At 38.9% G+C, this 20,867-nt stretch overlaps 1 protein-coding gene across 1 annotated transcript; it reads right to left on the minus strand.

The window, feature by feature from the left end:
• Positions 1-1,680: 1,680 nt before the first annotated feature.
• LOC131313765 (probable pectate lyase 8) lies at positions 1,681-8,684 on the minus strand. Its single transcript, XM_058342266.1, has 7 exons — positions 8,403-8,684; positions 7,832-7,885; positions 6,484-6,558; positions 3,025-3,667; positions 2,833-2,936; positions 2,600-2,738; positions 1,681-2,486 (listed from the first exon to the last, which is right to left on the minus strand). The coding sequence occupies exons 1-7, from the start codon at positions 8,510-8,512 to the stop codon at positions 2,265-2,267; spliced, it is 1,347 nt and encodes a 448-aa protein (XP_058198249.1). The 5' UTR covers positions 8,513-8,684; the 3' UTR covers positions 1,681-2,264.
• Between the last annotated feature and the right edge of the window lie 12,183 nt (positions 8,685-20,867).

The following is a 20,867-nucleotide window of genomic DNA, read 5'->3' on the forward strand; positions in this document are numbered from 1 at the left end:
CAAATCACACTCAAAACTCAATCATCTCTCATCTTCTCTCCAAAATTTGAAACATCAGCATTTACCAGACAAGCTCAAGATTTGTCTTATTCTGAAGAATGGTACTAATTTTATCGATATTGGATAGCAAAATTAAAAAGTATGCATCATTTATTGTACAAATTTATTTGAAAAACGTTCTTCCAATTTTTGAGGACTCAAAATATATGAGCAGTGCGTTTTTGTGATGGCCAATTGCGAGGATTGAATGACCACGCCACAGTGAGGTTGGTGTTGTGGATGGGTCTGTCTCTGCCAGCTAACTTACCCACACATAGATTGAAAATGTGTTTTGTAGATCCCCGAGCTGCTCAAGTTTAATTCTTCATTTTGAAGGATGTAAACGAATCATTGTTGGAGCGCTAGAATACTTCATTTTGAAGATTTGAAAAATGGTTTTAAAGAATGAAGGCTTGGTTGGAGGTGCTCTAAGCAGGATAGGTAAACCCGAATGGCTTTCTTTAGGTACCACTTTTGGGTGAGCTCCCATGTTTTTCACTCAAAAGCTTGTTTTGAATAAGCAGTACGGAGGAGTTGGAATCAGACATTGGCCGAATCCACCAAACCACTCCAAATCTAAACTGGTTCCATTCCTGTCGGTACTATAGAATCCATTTCACAACCAAGTCCGTGGAAAACGGAGCCGGGGCTCTGCTGCCCATGGAGGCATAGCAGGCCCTACCCACTTTTAGAACAGGGACGTTTTGGTGGAAAAAAAATTCAAACTTTCCATTTGCAATTTTATGAAGTAAAAACGTGATTATGAGAGCTCTAAAGACAAAATTTAATTATGATCCTTTAGAATAATATGATCAGAATAATAACATCTTTGTACTAGTTCAAACGGAGTGAAAATTGAAGTACTTAATTTTTTAATCATATTTTTTAATATATAACCGTCTCAAAAAAAATTAAGTGTTCAAATTTTCACTCCATTTGAGTCGGTGCAATAATTTTGCTATTCTTATCATATTATTCTAAAAGGTTGTAATTCATTTTTATCTCTAGAGCTCTCATATTAAGTATATGCTCTTTATTTAGGACCCTGTGAAACGAAAATGTGATTATGAGAGTCCTATAAACAAAAATTAATTATGATCCTTTAGAATAATATGATAAGAATAACAAAATTATTGCACCGGTTCAAACAGAGTGAAAATTTGAACACTTAATTTTTTTTGAGACGGTTAATATGGTTAAAAAATTAAGTACTCCAATTTTCACTCCATTTGAACCGGTACAAAGATGATGTTATTCTGATCATATTATTCTAAAGGATCATAATTAAATTTTGTCTTTAGAGCTCTCATAATCACGTTTCTGCTCCATAAGATTGTAAATGGAAGGTTTGGATTTTTTTTTCACCAAAACATCGCGGTTCTAAAACTGGGTAGGGCCTACTATGCCTCCATGGGCCGCAGAGCCCCGGGTCCGTGGAAAACAGTTCTTTCTTCTTCTTCTTTTCAGAATCACTCGGCTCACATGCAACATGGGCTCTAAAACATAGCATTGGCAGGAAAATGCAATGCCTTTTTGGCAGGTAGAAAGCTCAAAATGCATGTTTTTGGTCCCGGCCTAACGAGCCAAACACGTGGCATTAATAATATACCATGCGCACATAAATGAAAACAGACAGGCGAAGAGCAGAAATTGAGTAGTATTATAATTACAGAAACACAAGGATAACAACACTCTTATCTTGGTGCTAAACACCGTTTAAAACAGCAGGACAACAATGAAACTTCTCTCTATTATTTGCCCTTTTTCCTAGTTACTACGCATATGGCTTAGCTGGGAGGACGGAGTGGGATAAAAGAGCCGTTCGGCTCCCTTGGACCAAAAGATGAAATGTAGAGGAGAAGCAAGTCGGTAATTTTCGAGGAGTTGGAATAGACTTGAAGAATGTATGGAGAATGGAACAACACTTCCGCGCCTGCTCCAGAGATGTTAAAATCTTTCTGAGTTGAAGCAGGCCGAGGTTGAACAATAGCGGAAGGAAATAAGGTACATGATTTTTGATGGTATGACGACGCATGTAAAAATTGTACATTTGTCTAATGTCATCCGACGGCAGAGATATGGGGTGATGATAGAAAGCAGAATTGCTGGGAACTGACGTAATATGGCTAATAACAATTCAAGAGGAAGACGAAAAATGAAATATTTTTCGTGACCATTTTTGTTCTCTTTGATGACCATTTTTGTTCTCTTTGATGACGTAGAGACTAACATTGTTGGCCCCTTCGGCAATTAAGGACACCAGCGCTAGAAGTAATGGTGCCTACCATGGAGGAAGACTTGGCCCCTAAGCTCGAGGCCCTGGCATAGCTGGCCGCAGCACCTACTCCTGATGGAGTGAAGAAGGCTCCATTGAGCATAAGATCACCCTCTGATCTCCAATTCCAGCTCTTCCATTGACCATTATCTAGCTGCACTCTATGCGTTACCTGTCGATAACACCATTCCAACCCAAAGCAAACACAATTTCATCATCCACTAACAGGGATTTTACGTAAACCTTAAGCCAGTCCAATGGAGATTTGATATTGAACTACCATACCTCTTTAGCATTAGGATCGGTAGGGGCAAGATATCTGTTTCCTTGGCTGTTAATCGTGGGATCGGCACTGCCACCGATTGCGTACATTTCCCAGTGAGTGTAGTCATTGTTCACCACATGGAAATACCCATGCCTACACCTGCACATATTTGTCAAATTGATCAAATAAGTCAAACTAAATCAACTCAATAAGAAACAACATCAATTAGTGATGTTCATCTTGTTCTTGTTACCTTGGCATTCTCTGGATAAGTCCCTCTCCAAAATGGTTGTACGCAATAGTTACCTGCATACTCTTGTCTCTAACATAGGAATCACTATGTCCCAGTAGCATCACCTGTTAATGAGCTAGGATTTCAGTCTTCCCAATAGGTAATAATGCTATCAGTTGAAACATATAAACATAGTTTGAAAATGTAAATGACCTCATTGTGGTGGGTGAAGTAATTGTTGGAGATGGTGATCGCTGTTGATCCCATAATAGCATCGATAAGGCCATCGGCGCACTTAGAGAGAGAATTATGATCTAACCATACGTGACTCGCCCCAAAAAGTGAAATGCCATCACCATCAGCAATTGTTCTCCACCCATAATGGGATGGCGAGCTTCGTACCATAGCATTTCCTGTGGGTATGCAATCATGGACGTGAAGACCATGGATAATCACATTCGTGATATACTGGATGGTGATGCAAGCCCCATTGGCAATGTGCACATTAACTCCCCTAGCATCGATTGTTTTGAAGCTGTTCATTATAAGCTCTTGCTTTAGCGTGATCACCATGTCCCTTTTGAAGACAATCCAAAGAGGCTCATCCTGGATGACAGCATGGCGCAGTGTCCCGGGTCGGGGATTAACCGCGTCGTAGTCGTTCGGGTCAGTGACGACGTAGAACTTGCCGTCTCGACCGCCGATGGCGTTACGCCCGAAGCCAATGGCACAGTCAGCGAGGCGCTTGCGGTTGCTTTGCCAATTGGGGTCGCACCGCCAGCAGTCATCGATAGGGTTGCCAGTTTGGCATGAGAAGAATCCCAACTTCCTCCTTTCAGTGCTATTGCGAATGCTCCTGCATATTTGCACTCTTCCTTATCATCCATAAAAAAAAAATTATGTATTTCGGTTTTGATGTTCTGGTCATGAATCTACTACGCAATTAATCCTCACATACGTGTGACATTTCAAAAGTCAGAGAACTTAAAAGGAAATGAAAGAACAAACTTTACGTGCCATCTCGAATGCTCCTGAAATTAATTTGTTCTAGAACCTCTTCATTATCAGATGCTTTCAAGACAATTTACAACCATTTTAAGGAACTCTACCAAGTGAAAATTTGAGGAATAGAATGTAGTTTGACATCGTTAATGTAACATTTCACAAGTCAGTAAACAGAGGAAGTGAGAGATATCTGACTTCAGAACAATTCTTTGCTACTTGGAATTCAACAGATGAGTCCAATAGACTTAATGCATCTCTTTTTTGTTACTATAAACTGAACTGGGGTACTATAAACTGAATTGGGGATGGTGTTTTGCGGGTGGTGCACAACGGCATCCGAGCTGTCCATTCGGCAATGAACGGCTTGGAATACCATCTGAATACGGTCCACACATACGGAATACCACATGATTTTCTTGTAAACTCTGACATGGATGTCGGAGATAAATCATGATTTGTTTTATATGTCGGTGGAGAAGTCATGTTTGATATGTCGGTGGAGGTATTAAATGAAGCAGCGGGCATTTAATGAGATCAAGCCTGTTAGCTGAATTGCGAGTACTAGACTCTTATGGTATGGGCCCAGATCTGGTTTTGAGGGATCTCAGACTCTCGCGCCCTTTGCCAGGCTGGAGAAAGGCAATGAAATTTATGTGACCTACCGAACAAAATAATTAGTGGTGGTTCAGTTCACATAATTTAACCTAGCTTCTCGCAAATGGAGTTGATATTAAACGAAAAACCCATATATATTGCATTAACAGAAGTAACATCAACATGAGCTAATTCTTTCGGATTGGCGGCGGTACAGCGGTAATGACCTGAGAATCAGGAATATTCAGGAGTGTCTAGTCTAGAATCAACTCACACCCGCGTGCCATGAGTTCTTGAGCTGGGTCAGTACATACGGAACTTTGTCCCCGATTATAATAGAGCCATGTGGATATCAGAATTGAGCTAGCTCTTGAATGAATTGGTTCATTGAACCCGATTTCGATTTACCCAAAAACAACCACGTGAGCTTCCAAATCACCAATGGGTGATAATTTGAAGTTCAATAGTACTCCCACTTATACTTCTCCACCTCACATGTTATGACATTGGGTTCCGTACGTAGTAGATTGGAATCTCTTTTCTTCCCCAAGAGAGTCTTTCTCGTATGGGAGATGTCCAATAAAGAGAACTGAGCAGGGGTGATATCTATGAGGGGGCCGCATGAAGTCCTAGATCGGGTCCACGTATCTTGGGAAGAACTACTAATTAATTACTAATAAAGGATTCATATGTAGAAGGAGTGTATCTTAAGAGTATTTACGCTTAATTAGCGATAATAAAAAAAACACCTCTGCCAAAGTTCGTTAAAAGGAGTTTTAGAGCCATGTGGTGAGAGCAAACAAGTTCCCCCATTTATGCAATTTTTATAACAAACGAAATTGGACCAGATAAAGACAGTGGCACGAATACATGATGAAGCTATTCATTGGGAGAAAGTTTTGGGTGTCTAGCGGGTACTACCTGTCGGCGATCCCAGCCATCTAAATGTGTTTAGGAAGGCTTAGATTTTGTTCTCCCTCTCTCTTCTTGTTATCTCTCTAAAATACGGATCATCCAAACATGGTTGGAATCGACATGCTCGGTGAAGAATGGTGAAGAAAAAAAGTAACCCAAAATGACACAAACAAGGGCACGAGCAAATGAGAGGCTAAAAGAATTTGGACAAGGATGAATATTATACGAATTGAATGCGGAGTGGTGGTGATGCGCAGATCTCGGAACAAAGAAAGGGCATGTGGGTGGGGGAAGAGATCCAGCAGTTTGAGAACATGGGCCAATGTGTACCCACGCCTTTTTCCATCATTAGGATAAGAAGAGCACACTTATTAAAATTTAATATAAGGGTCTTACTTATAAGTATAATAAGAAAGAATTCACAATTCTTAAAACGGATGTAAATTCACAAAACCATGCTTCCATGAAGGAAGACAATAAGACGAAGCGTGTCTCATAAAAGTAAACTACGATTATCGATCCCTCTAAATAATATTAGGGTTTGTTCGATCATTAACTTCAATATTTCGAAATTAATAGAGGTGCAGACAAGTTAACTCGGACATCCGGTTATTAAAAAAACGGATGTTTTGAAATGTCAGGTATATGAAAGATTCAATCATGATAAATTCCTCCTCATATAAAGCTAATTCGGCGATTGTTTCGACTGGTGTTGCGACAAGAGTGGGAAGTAGATATTAGTGGGAGAAAATGGAAAACGGACAACCATTAAAATATGGGGTTTTTTTTGGAACTGGGTAGGTGGAATTGACATTAATTGTCTTCCATGTGCTAAATTCCGTGGTACTGTACGGATCATGTGAAGCCAAGTTACTGCATCCACGACGGAAAATGCTAATCATCTGATGAATGTCACATGACATCTCTGGGGGGGGGGGGGGGGGGGGGGGGGGGGGGGGGGGGGGGAATGAATTAACAGAACCATAAATAAACGAAGGAATTGGGATTCTCTCGTTTACGGGATAATCAAAAAAAAAATGTGTCGGCTTGAGTCCCTACTGGTACGGAAGAAAATTCATCTCCAACGAAAGAACACCAAGTAGAAGTTGAAAATCGATGTAGAAGACGGAGGGAATTAAGAGAGTGTGTGACACTCACATGTCAACCATGGAAGCCACCATATCGGGATCCTGCACGGCTTGCTCATTTCGCGTGTTAGCCTCGTCACTTGACCTGAAATTAAAAAATTGTTACCTCCCTAATTACTTCAGGTAATGAAATTATATAGGTCTGATTTTAAGACGAAAAAAGGCCATTGTTTCTTCTATACAATCCAAATATCCTCTTACTTTCAAAAAGATTTCACTTCTTAAGGAATAGATAATGTCAGATACAATCCAAATATCCTCTTACTTTCAAAAAGATTTCACTTCTTAAGGAATAGATAATGTATATGACAGTTGAAAAATGAGTAATATTAACGACAAAGTCACGAAATTAATCGAGATGACTTACAAGACAAAAGAATGAATGGAAACATGTGTAAACTAGGCCAAACAACGAATTGGGAAAAACGAACACAAAGTCGGAGCTTAAAGAACTATTGAGGGGCCCATGTAAACACAAAAGGATGAAGAACCCAAAGGGGGTTCAAATGATTTCGGACATAATTGTGTTATAAAATTGGATTTCTGACATTGCTCAAAATGTTCATTTAGGAGAGAGAAAATGGTGTGACAGGGTTAGTACTGTCGGAAAATAAAATTGATTAGAAGAAGGTTCGCTTTCCTATATTTAACAAAATGTAGAAACATGATAACGTAATATTTTTTAATATTATGCTAACAAGTACATTGCCTTGTACCAAAAAAAACACACACACACACAGTGCCTTTGGAATTGGGAAGGCTACAAGATCGTCGCATTCTTTGTAATTTAGTGAAAAAACGACGCCTGTTTACCTTACCTTCTCCCGGAATTCAGTTGCTAGCATTTAATTTCTCAACTGGAAAACACGTCGCTCGAGACTGTTGAAAAATTATCGAGGGAGAGAGAAGCTGTTTCTCAACTACCCGGAACAGCATCGATTCTATCGAATACTACTGATACTTTATTAGTTCGAATTACGAAGATAACCTTTAGGGTACGAACCATGTCGACAACAAAATCAGGCTTTGCAGAAGGCTAAAACTGTACCGCAAGAAAAGACTTTAGCATGTGACGGCGACGGTCAAGAAAGTAGTTTTCCAGTGAAGTGAAGTGTTCCTTAGGTTTGACGACAGAGGGACTTTTGGAGCGAAAAAACCGTCCCGGCAACTGAGAATAAACGATACGGATTTTTCTGATCCGATCTGAGCGGTCAAGATTCTCTGTATCACGATGATTATTTTTACTTGTCGGTAATTCCTCCAGGGCCAGTGGACGGAGGAGATACGCTTAAAAAATGCACTTTCCAAAAAAAAAAAGGACCCAGAAATTGAAAGGAACAGAGAGCGTCGTGACTAACCTATCCGCCATTGTTGAGTTGTTTAAGCTCTGCAACTGCATTGTGTTCCCGTCACTGCATGGAGATATTTTGAAACAATGTAAGGCAGATAAAAGCAAATTATCTCAGTCGCTCTTTTTTTTTTTATTCAACGGCGCCGAAAATTTCATTAACATAAAAGATAATATAATAGGAAAGAAATGCATCGGAAGAGCTTCCAAGAGTACGACGACTCTCTTAGTGCTGCTACTCTCAAAGGCTTAACTATGTCGGTCGCTCTTGAAATTAACTGTTCCTTTCGAAAGAAAAATCCGCTAATTTAGCACAGTGGTAATAACTCCGTACTCTTGTCAATGCCACATTACGTATTAATTGTATAGATTCTTCCGAAATAACACAAATCAACAAGAGATCAGCTCGACATTGTAAATAATGCTACGCAGTTTGGGAAAGCATGGGAGGGAAACAGAGTGAAACAGAGAAATCTTGATGAGGAAAATAAATTTTCCAATTTCTGTATTAACGGGTCCACATTGCAGTGTATTCGCATGGAGTAAATCGGAGAAGGTACAACATAAGAGGCTAACCGTACCTCCTAGAGTGTTGAGTCTCATTCACGTCCATTACAGCGGTAGCGCCGACGAGGAAGAGCGTTAGAACCAGCAATGAGAAAGCAGAGAAATTTCTGAGAGAGAGCGCCATTGTTGATTCTCTCTCTGTGAATGGCGGTGAATTTCTCTCTCTCTCTCTCTCTCTCTCTCTCTCCCCGTCTCGAAAATGAAAGAGAAGCAAATGGAGTCAAAGGAGAAGGCAGAAGGAGCAATCCTTTTTATAGGGGAAAAAAAAAATGGAGAAGCTATTTGTAAAGCCCAGTTATTTTCCTAACTGCGTTGGACTCCATAAATGAATTCCTTTTAACCGTGGTTGGGTTTAAAATTCCACTCCCACTAATTTCTTTCTTAAAAATTCCTAACCACCCTTACCTCAAAGGCTTAACTGCCACTAACGGACTCTCTCTCTCTCTCTCTCTCTCTCTCTCTCTCTCTAATGTCCGCCCGCATGTCATGTGCTTGGGCTTGGCGAAGTTTCCCACGTGTCACCAGCGTCGGTCACTCACGTGCCGGACGTCTGATATTTCAACAAGCTTCAAGCCTTTTAACTGAAACCTTTTCACCGCAGTGGGGACCACCTCCTCCACGTCATTCTTTCTGTCAGTTCATGGTGGGTCCTACGGAATGTGAAAAACGTACAGAATTCTTTTTTTTTTTTCAAATTATTCAACCACAAACACTTATATACACAATTTACATACACATTCACATCTTTTGTGAGGCCCACACTACACTGGAGATATGTATGTGTGGACTCCAATGTGAATGTGAATGAATTTATGTAAATATTTGTATAAGTGTTTGTGGTTGTAAAACGATTATTTTTTTGTTAAGCGAAAATGGTGGAAGAGGGTGTGACCGGACATAGCAACTCTCTCTTGAACATGACTATAAGGACTCCGAACCTGCGGCGGATCCCGGGAGGAACCAAAGCTAACGGGTCAAAGCCAGAAAGAGAAGAATGACCAAATTCGAAAAAGAAGCGCCGTTCTATTGGCACAACTCAAACTTGGTACCTACCTCACCCAAAACCCAAAGGAAGTGAGCCTTGACCAACTAGCCTATCACCCCTGATGGTAGGATTCTAATCTTTAATTCTTGGAGTAATTTTCTAACCATGCTGCAACGGTGCAACCGATAGAACAGAGGAAAAAAATTCATTTTTATCAAATCCTGTGTTTTAATTAAGTATTCACACCCCAAAAGTCGTGAGCTTAGTAGGGGGGCAGGTTTTTCAAGGGTTCGGACTTCGGAGCATCACACCAGCAATATGCACAAGCAAGAATCACAAAGTAAAATAGATAGTCACACAGTGTCAAGATTTTCAAACAGTTGAGTCGAACCATATCTGACTTTAACTCCAAGCGGTTTGGCGAAATAGTCTCGGCCTGAAACTTAGGTGTTTACTATATCTTAAGATTTCAGGTTCGATTCTCCTTGTCAACAACTTTTGGGGATCATCTCCCTCTCACGCATAAGCGTGTGAAACAGTTGTAGAAATTAATCCGAAGTGCGCGCAAAATTACTACAACTACTACATCTTCAGGGTTTCCCGCTTGTTTTACCTGGTTAAGATATAGGAGGAGTAGTAGTACTTATCTTGGTTTCCTAATTTTCTAAGTACAGTAATTATTTATTGCTGATTTTTTTTTTTTACTGTTTTTTAAAGCTCGATTTGAGCATTATGGGGCGCGATAACGTATCACATGCAAATTCCCAGATGATTCAATCATACCACGACTTCACGCCTAGATGGTCAACAGTATCTCTTTTAGTTTCCGTTTTTACCCTTGTTAACCACTAAATGGTCGAATATAACCTCACGTACAACACCAATTTGAATCCAACATTGCATGCATGATATGCCATTCTGTAGTCTGTAAGAAAAGGTTTTTTTTTGTTTTTTTATTGTCATTACTCATGCGGTCGGGCCAGCTTATGCGCACCTCGATTAAGCATGTGGAACAAATCTCATCGCCCACTTGCAAGATCTCAATTAAAGCTAGAGCAAAACTCTGTATAAAATGGCCTTAATTAATGTGTTGATAACACCTGAAAAAGATTTTAAACCCGATATCTCAAAATAGAGCAAACCCCTACATCTAAGACCTTGAATACTAGGCTAACACTCGGGGTTATTTGTAAAGAAGGTTCACTATCTTTAAAAAAATACTCCTATAGTCCTATATAAGGTTCACTGAATGACATGTAGCGGTTAACGTTAGCTGTTGTTTTTTTGTTAGCTTTGCTATTGACTTTCAATGCATGAAACTGTTAAGAACAAGTGCAAAAATGGTCCATTGAAATGTGTAAATTACTGTGAACCGAAAATATTGCTTTGACCAAAATATTTGTTTACCTTATCGAGTCTAGTGACCAAAATGAATTTTAAACTGAAATGGTGAGAACCTTTGAAGTCAATTGGAGTACAGGCCAAGGAGAAGTTGCTTGATCCGAAGAAATTAAGCTTATAAATTGTTTTCACCATTTGCTCTTGCATCAAAAACTAGCATTTCAGGGACAACGACTCACACATTTTTTTGATAACTTTATCCGGGCTAGCTTATCGCACCTTGACAAATTATAGGGACCATAAATTCACCGTATGTCCACTAGCGGGTGCAGAGCCAGCCTGACTTTTCAGGGGTCTTGAACGAAAATTAAAAATGAGACCCTTTTGTTGGGCTATTATAAGGGGAGTAAAAATGTAGAACGGGCCCTTTAAATTCAAAAAAAAATTAGAAGCCCAAAGCGGCTGCAACACGAGTTTTAACTTAGAGCCAGTTTTGAGTAGGTGCCCCCACTTGAAGCCGAAACAAATTGCAATTAAAGCATACCACAGGAAAATGCTCAAAAAGAGAACCGGCATCAAGTTGATCGAAAAATAGGTGGATAGATGATTATTTATTTTTGAGTTCCTCTCAGAGCTGACCCTGAGCTAAAGCAAGTGTTGCGATCACTTTAAGCCTCCAAAAAATTCTGAATTATTGGGGTCCCTCCTCTACTTTTTTTATCACTTGTTATAGTCCGACAAAAAATGCCTTATTTTTAATTCTCTTTAAGCCCCCGAAAGTCAGGGCGGTTCCTCTAGCAAAAATAAGTAATCACCCAATCATTAATGTCCTGGGTCTACCATCACAGTATAGTTAATAGTATTATTGAGAGATGCACAAAGGAGTTCAAAGAGGTTGCCCACTCCTCAATACTTCTCGCTCTCGTTTCTTTGTTTTCTTGTTTGTATTAATCCTTCCAAACCTTGGCAGATCTCAAGCCAACCCAGCAGTACCCTCTCTTATCCACACCATTTTTCTATCTCTATTTTCTGGTACTCTCACCCAATAAATACGCATGGCACTCATTCATTCGTTGGTGTGTTTGAAAAATTTGGATTTTTCTGAAGTACTACTAGTATTTTCCAAAACTTAACCACAAAGACAATCACTAAAAGTAACTAGATATAGTAATGGGAGTCTTGAAAGCAGATGATTCATAAAGTGGGTGTTTTGCGAAAAAACTATTTTGACAGTTTTTTTAGGTTCTAGCTTCTAAAAATCAGTTTAGAATGTTTGTTGAAAATTCTACGTAATTGATTTTTAGAATCTACAGGTTCTGATAACTTGAAAAATGAAAGAAATTCTCAAAATTCTAAAGATGGGTTTGGGTAGCTTTTGGGATCCTGCAACATAGATTCTCAAAAAATAGAAACGAAATTCTCATAATATCGCAGCTGTAACAAACAGGTTTCTCAACTTCTACTAAAATCCGAAATCTAGAATCTGAAGTTAAAAAAACTAAAATCTGTATTTACAGCTATCGCAAATACGCTAAAAGACTTAGTGGTTGTCTCACATCGATGCTAGTGTGCTCCTCCTGCCCGTAAATGTAAGTTCTTTAACAAAAAATATATATATTTGCACCCATTTGACAAATGAATTGAGATAATGGCTCAAGAAGTCCATGTCGTATACACACCCAAATGGCCGTGGTGTGTATTGCGGTGTTTTCCACTGACAATTGAAATCTTCCAATTGTAGAATAGCTTGTTTGTTTTGGGTCTTAGAATTCTACGGACGGTTCCCAATAAATTTTTTATATCTATATCTCTCTACTCATTACTTTCAAAAACTTCCATCAAACCCAAACCGAACATTAAGAGATATGTAATCTTCCAATATATTATTCATTATTGCATCCCAACTTTTGGTAGTCATCATCAATTTGGTCATCTTATTTTGTGACGGACTAGATAATACTGATTCGGTGAACATTTAGGAGTTTCAATGTTTGCAATTTTAGCCCACGCAAATTAAAATCATTCCAAAATAGTACTACAAAGGAATTCTCCAATTAGCAAACTCGTCTCCCCAACCGATCGAATTCAATTTGCCCCATGTGCCTTGACATCAATCATCTCAGTGGTACCGCCGGGTACACCACGGATTTTGGGTTGGTGTTGTGCAGTGAGGTGAACAATACCGTACTGCGCACCTCTGAACCGATCCGACAACTCGGATCTCATCTTAACAACCAATGATCGAGAGCCGTTCATTGTTGAAATGAGATCCAAGCCGTCAGATGCACGATCCGACTGCTCGGAGGTGCGCAAACCATTGCACAACACCATCTCCCAATTCGTACGCCACCTATTTCATTAAAAATTAAACCACCACAAAAATTCACATTAGCTATATGAAACTATCAGTGAGGACATTAAATGATATCTGGTACGTACGTTGGTTAATATGCACCAGGGGCGGACAGAGGGGGTGTTGGAGTGTCCAGATCCCTGCACAATTCTAAGGTCTCATTCTGATAAGGTTTTTATTTTTTTAAGTATATTTATTTTTTATTTTACGAGACCGGTCATATTCTCATAATACATCACCTTTAACTTAAAAAATAAGTACTTATTTTAGTTAGTTGAACGGTGCCTAAATACTCTCATTAGTTGTACTCCGTATTACAAGATGTTCGGTGGAATTGGCCCCATCAAATCTCTTGGTTGGGAAAAAAAAAAAATCAAAGTTCCTACATACGTGTGAAAAAAACCCTTCTAAAATTTCAAAGAAGAAGAAAAGGCTATGATCAACTAGAAGCTAAAACCTGATAAAAAAAAAACAAAAAAAAAAAAAAAACTAGAAGCTAAAACAGATTAAAAATAAATAAACTAGTAGAAGCTAAAACATTAATGTTCGTAGGTCCATATCAAAGTGGGGGTGGACCATGCGGGAATTTATTAGACCAAGAGTTTAAAATCCACTCCTAGATGGTTTCTCTTTTCTATGCAGTGTAATTTCAATTAAAAGGTTCCGTTCTGTTAAAAGAAATAAATATTTATTTTTTAAATTAAAGGTGATAAATTACGAAAGAATGATCTGTTTCGTAAAACAAAAAATAAATACTTAAAAATACGAACCTTAACGGTACGGGCCGGGGCTTGAGTATTAGTACTTTTTTCTTCCTTCTGAATCTGAATATAACATGTGGAAATCCTCAAATCTATCCAAATTGGGGAGGTTCCTTGTACATTTGTTCTTTATTTTTAATAATAATAAAAATTGCTGACCACAAAATCGGCACGAAAGTACCGGCCACGTATTGCTTTACAGCTAAACTTCACCTTTCAATTCGACCCTCCAAGTAGGAGAGAGAAAGCGCGCGCCAAACGGTGGTTAAAGATATCAAACATATATTTTTGGGGTTCCGCCAAAGTCAAGACATAAAATATAGCCTATGTGTCGAGTAGGCCCAATAAACTTTGGGATAAAGATTCAGACCTTTTTTTTTTCTTTTTCTTTTTTTGGTAATGCAAAGTGTAGCATACCTCAAATTAATTCTGACAGTCCCTCCTTCAGCCATTTCATATGGTTGTCCGTGGGGGTGAGGTGTCCCCGCGAGGTGGGGGCAACTTTGTTACAGCCATCGACCAAACCCATATCGATTCTCCACCACAGGCAACCGTGTGAAACAACCCATTCAATTTTTTTTTTTAAATTATTGAACGGCTCTGATCATATGTGCAAGACTTGGAGTGAGCCCCGCGTGCCCGTCGGTAGAGAATCGGTATGGATTTGGTCGGCGGCGTTAGGTTTTTTCGATTTGGGGGTAAGAAAAATCGAACACGAGAGGAGGGAGCAAAACCCTAGAGTCACCACTTTACCCAACTTGGGTTAAGATTGAGACCTAGTAATTCTTTCTTTGGTTTCTTCTAATATTCTAAGTATTTTACTACTACTACTACTGACTCTGATCACTTCCGAGATTCATCATTAATTAGAGGAGACTTTGGTTAACTCCCTCCCATGCAGTCTCCGACCAATTTCCCCCTAACTTTGGACCATTTGCAATAAAATAAATAAATTTTCACATGGCACAAGCATAATAAACAATTCAATTACTTGGAATGGAAGAGAAGAGACTACTGGGAAGGCTGTTTTGAATTTTTAGTCCTTTTACTTCCACCATTACCCCAAAAGGCTCCCCAACACAGGCAGGCAGTCTCACATGTCTGCACACCTTTAATCAAGGGAGTTTTTCTACGTATTCTTTCTAAAACTTAGTAGTATTAATTAATTTCTTAGATTTCCTTTGCTAATTAAATTAATGGAGTGATTTAAGGTCCCTGGATATCTGGTTAGGTAATACTATATATAGAAGAAAGTCTTTGGTTGTTTTTTTTGTTTTTGTAAACAAGTCTTTGGTTGTTCATCGTTTGGGTTTGAAAATTGTTGAGAAGCCACCCTACAGAACCCTTTTTAGTTGCGCAGTTGGCTAATCATAGGATGTAACTTGGACAACACCAGAGTTAGTTTAGTCTGGTTGGTTGGTGGATCTGCTCCCCGCACAATTGACTGGATTTGATTACTGGGGTGAGGCCTGACCAGACAAGAGGGGAAATTAGTTGAGGTGCGCGTGAGCTGTCCTAGACACCCTTGACTGTCAAAAAAGAAGAAGAAGAAGAAGAAGAAAGAATAAAGCTACAAATATGACCAAAACACTCCACTTTTAGGGTGCGGCAAAAGTCGCATTATTTTTAGTGTTCGAAGTTACCAAAACACCCTTTCAGTTTTTAATAAAAGGAACATTTGGTAATCTCACACAATAAAAATAAAAAGAGGAGTCTGGTTAAGTAAAAAGACGAGTGCGAAAATCATTCCGCAAACTAAAAATCTCAAATATCACATGATAAAAAGTTCTTTTCTCTAATTTGGCACCTTCGAGTTCTGACTCCACCACCCCTTCCGAGCGAAAGTGCCTAACTATTGTCCCAAGTGATTGATAATATAAGCATATGGTCCACAACACTATCGATCAATGCATGTGTACTTTCAAGTTTTGGACAGTACTGACAAATAGCTAGCTAGTTGCTTCAGACCTTTGAATTTTATGGTTAATTACTGGGCAGGCAGAAACAATTCTAACCATGCTGCCTATTGCTCTCTGCACTTATAATGAGCTGAATTTTCCCTTACCCTAATTTTACTTACCACAACTTGTTCAATCGGTATAGGGTCAACTTGCTTCGAAGAAAAAACCGGGTCGGGCAAACGTTTATCGCTCAAGTACACGTGGAGCGCTGATAAAACATATATATACGTCTTATTTGCTTCGACATCTTTTTTTTGTTTTACTTTCAATAAGTGATTTTTTTTAAAATAAAAAATAAAAAATCATACAGAAGTCGGAACAACTCATCTAAGCTCCTTTCTTGATTTTCACGTGTGAGTTGTGCGACTCTTCAAGTAATGAAAATCGGGTCGACTAATGGAGTACCGTCAAACCATGTCAAGAGATCATTAATTTCTTCATGTTTTATGTGTTCTGATATAATCGTGCATGTGTGTCTTAACTTAGGAAAAAATAGCTAGGAGATTCCTAAATTCTTTTGACCTTTTACCATGTTTTAGGTAAAATGTTGTACTTCGATCCTCACACTACTCATAATTACCTGTTGAAATTTTGTTGGAAGTTAGTTCATTTGCCTCTAACTAAAAGTGGGTCATGGAGTTTTGTGCTACAAGTAAAACCTTTACATCAAACCTCAATCGGACAGTGATAGTTTTCTTTCCACATCCTTCATTACCTCAGCCAGCAAACTGCTTAGATGATGGGAAAGTGCGTGATTATTTGTGTCATGTCTGTTTTTGTTTTTTTGGTAATTATGCAGGACGCACCTTGAACTAATTCCTTCTATCTCTCTTATGGTCGTTTCACCAGCTTACGTATGAGAGTGGGGTGGCTCTAAAATTGCAAGCAATGGAAGTTGAACCTAAGACTTTGCAACGTAACAAAACTTGTCCTGGGGACTTTACCACCAGGCCCCCCGGATTTCATTCATGTCATGTTGCTTTTGACAGAGAGAGTGATGTAGAACACGTGGAGGCCCAATTCCACGATCAACTGAACCGAGCCAAGCCCCGGAAGCCTAAACGGTGTTTAATTTCAGATTATCCAAATTGGCAAAATTCGGACGAGTTCAAAATAGGCCCAAACTTGGTGGGCTGACTTAGTTTCGCGCTCTGGTCCATACTCATCAACCCTAGGTTGATGATGAATGGTGCTTTACGACCTAATTCTTTCGTTAGGCCTTCAATTGTGTTATTTTGTAATTTTAGGAAAGATTTGTTTCATTAATAACTCTTAGACCGTAATTCCTTTTAAGTTGATTCTTTTTTAAAAAGTCTTGTTTTTCTTTCCCGTTTTCAGTTTTAGGAAAAGTCCAAATTCTGAGACTTTTTATTTTTCAAGTTTATTTTTAGGGTTTTTAGGGTTTCGGCCTATATAAAGGTTTGTAACCTAGAGTTTATGTAGCTTTTAATTAATAATATTGCAGAGATTCTCTCCAAATTTGCTTGTTGCGACGAGTTGTTTATCTCGTTTGAACTAATACGCTAACTAGTCTCTCATGAATTCTGCGGCGTCAGAGAGCTACCATAGCTCAAATTCCACAACCACGTGGGGCCACATTTCCCATCCCTATCCAAAACAAACAACGTACAAGAAGATACCTAACATCTTTATAGCTCAACAGTTAAGGCCTGTTTCTCCAAAAAAGGTTAATTTAGGTGCAATATGCCTACACATTTGGGCTTAAAAGAATTTGCAAGACCCCTATTTTTTTTTTCCCCATCCAAACCACTCTAGGCCAACAAGACAATAATCCAAAATGAGCGCAAATCGGTGTACTTATTTAATTTGGCTTACTGGCTGAATAATAAGCCAATAATCAGGCTAATTTTTCTAGCCAAACCGGGCCTAATTAAGAAAGATGATTCCTACTGAATTGAAATCGTAATTGCACCTACCTGGCCATCACACTAGCATTGGTTCAAACTCTCATCAGTAACGTTTCTCATTAGGTTATGAAATTAGTCAAAACACAAAGGGGAAAATCATCAACAATATTCATGACCTAATTTACTTAATTTCTTCAATTGGTATAACACAAAGCTAACCTAAAAGTTTCGAAAGCTTCATGTGACCTAACACATCGCCAGCATGGTTGGTATCAACCCAATTCAGTCATTAGTATGCTAGCTACTTAAGTTTTCTTATTTTGACATGCAAAATGCCTTGTGACTATCGTACTTTAACGGAAATGAAAATCTTCATTCTGTCTATGAAAGGGCAGAATCAAAGTTGCCTATGATTCGAGAATTGGGTCCTCTGCGGTCCTTAATTTGGACTGGATTATCGGTAAGAGTCTTTGAGCAAATCCGAACTAATAAATGCAGCAACGAACGATTCAAATTTAGACTGTCTCGTTTGTGTAGTCCCAAAACTTGGACTTTAGAGAATCCAAACCCTTAATTAGTCAAGAATATGACGACTCAAAATTTCAAATGTACTTGTGGTGTGAAACAAATTAATAGTCCGATTAGTTCAATTCATTCATGTACCGAATCTTCTGACCACAGAAAAACACTATTAAAAAACAGTTTTGGCATTAGCAATATCCATTATGAGTACTAATATATTTTTTTGAAAAGTCTTCTCCAATTGGACTCCCCTCTGCATCACATGATCAAAGCTTGTGCATGGATCTGTCTTTACGTTGTTTCCTTCCTTTACATCACTTTCAAGTTTAATCCTGTTGATGGGGTACTATTATATGTCCTGAGAATAGTAGTACTGAGGAAAAGCCATAACTGTACGTAGTCCAGGACAGACCGAGGGGCGGATGAGTTTGCACGACTGTCGTATTCAAGTTTTGTCTTTTAGCCTCATGTAGGTAGTTTCGATTTTTCCTAAAAACTTCAAAATTAGTCGAGGACACGCTCTAAACCTTGGGGCTGCTGGAGGGTTTGTCCAGTTGTTAACTTCAGGACTCCGGAATTAGTCGAGCTAGGTGTGGGCAAGCTGACCCGAACATCCGATTATTAAAAAAATAAGGCATCATGTGGAAGAGAATCTGCATACATCTCTTATAAACATACACTAGATACTGGCGTATCTAATGAACTTCTTTTTCAGATGGACAAACTGTACAAATGCTCATAAAATAAAATCCCAAGGGGCTATGAATGGGTCTACTTATTAGTGTTATTATACCAAAATCTTTGGTATTAGTGGCCTACTTAGATTAACCGAATCCGCCTGGATGGCCTTGATTACTGTAGCTAAGCGTGACCGGAAGGTGATTATCGATACGATTAAATTTCTATTAATTATTCCATCCATCATGTATCCATGTTATGAGACCACAAAAAAAAGCAGCTAAGCTAACCAGATAATTAATCTTGTTTATTCATGGAGATTGTAGCCAAGAAGTGGAACTTGGTCGGTCTACAGGGAAATTGTTTTTTGGGGTGGAAATAGGGTACAGCTGACGTGTGGTACCCGTGCAGCACATTCAAGCCGTCCAAAAATGCAACTGACGGCTCAGATTGAAAGGTACAAAATGGATTCAAGAAAAAGGAAAAAGGAAAAGGAAAAGAGTGTTTCAATCCGAGCACTCGATTGCATTGTTTGGACGGTTCGGATGTACTGCACAAGTACCACGTGATACCCGATTTGCAACCAAAAAAATTTCCTGTCTACAAGTAGATGGGTCGAGGAAAAAAGTCCCATCTCGGATCCATTTACTGGGCTCAAATTACGGTCCATCGCACGCAGGCTTATAAAGCAACGGGCCTATTTCGTTGTTTGGGCCAATTCCTCCTAAGCCTCTAAAAAGTAATGGGACTTTTTTTTTTTTTTTTTATGCTTAAAACGACAAAATGCTACCAAATGTGGGTTGTGGCCTAGTATAAGTAACATAAAGAGCAGGTTACACAAGCTGGCTAGGATATCCGATGATATAAGGGGGAAAAAACATAAAGGGCACGTGCGCGGGGCTTGAAAACTTTGTTCAATGCTTCAAGGACACGAACAGTGGCGGACACATGATTTGTGTCTACCAGAGGCCCAAATCACGTGTTTTTCATATTGATAGTAAAAAATGTATTTTGTGTGTGTGTGTGCCCGCGCCTACATATATTACTACTTATCAAGTCCGAAGAAGAGACGATGTTGTGTGTATGTGCGTAGCCGCCGTTTAATTTTACACACGCAACCTAAGCAATGACTGATAACTTGAAATTTTAGGGATTTTTTATAACCCCACACATATAGAAATCTTTAAGAACTTTTTCTTTACTCAAAGGACTTGCAGGGGCCAATTCCATAGAATTTTGCCTAATGAACTTAAAAATTAGTACTATAATACGCTAGAGGAAATGCAATGTGCATGCAACCAGAACCATTTTCATAGTTGACCAGAGCTTAATCGACGTGTTGTGCATCTAAATATCGTTTGTATATTTAACTTTATAAAACTCAAAAATCATTCCAGGAAAACGTAAAGAAATATCACAAAAACATCATATGGTTTTGGTTGTGGAGGCATTAAACACGTTAAGGAGTCATATTTGTTTGTGGTATTGGAGGAAACTAAACCTATTTTACATAATTCGTCGGACTCATATATTTGGAATTTAGAAATGAATTCATATCAACATATGTATTGTCTGACGCGCTTAGACCGTTTGTTTCATCCATCATTCTCTCTATATATATTTTTTTGATAAATGGGGTGTGAAGCCATTTTCGTTGGACCTATTCTACACGGGTGCAGGGGAAAAAGAACCGTGGTCCACGAGCGCGCACGTGGGTTGGTGCGGGAGTGGCATCGTTTCTCTATTTCATTCGTTGTTTCTAGTGGGCTATTGAAAGTTATTTTCAGATGAATCTAGCATAAGAAAATAGATCTATATAAACTTTCTAGCAAAAGGGATAAGAATCAACCAGTAGAACAACTCATTTACACTTATTCTACCGGTCATCGCAAATATTAAGGTTTAATGATTGTTGTAGTGACTATTGCCTTGGTTGGCCAAGAGAGCTGTTCAAGAGAAAGCTAGTTTTATGTAGGTGGCTATCTAACGACTTGGTTATATCTACGAGGG

Source organism: Rhododendron vialii, chromosome 13a (assembly GCF_030253575.1).
Source record: "Rhododendron vialii isolate Sample 1 chromosome 13a, ASM3025357v1".
NCBI classification, from domain to species: domain Eukaryota; kingdom Viridiplantae; phylum Streptophyta; class Magnoliopsida; order Ericales; family Ericaceae; genus Rhododendron; species Rhododendron vialii.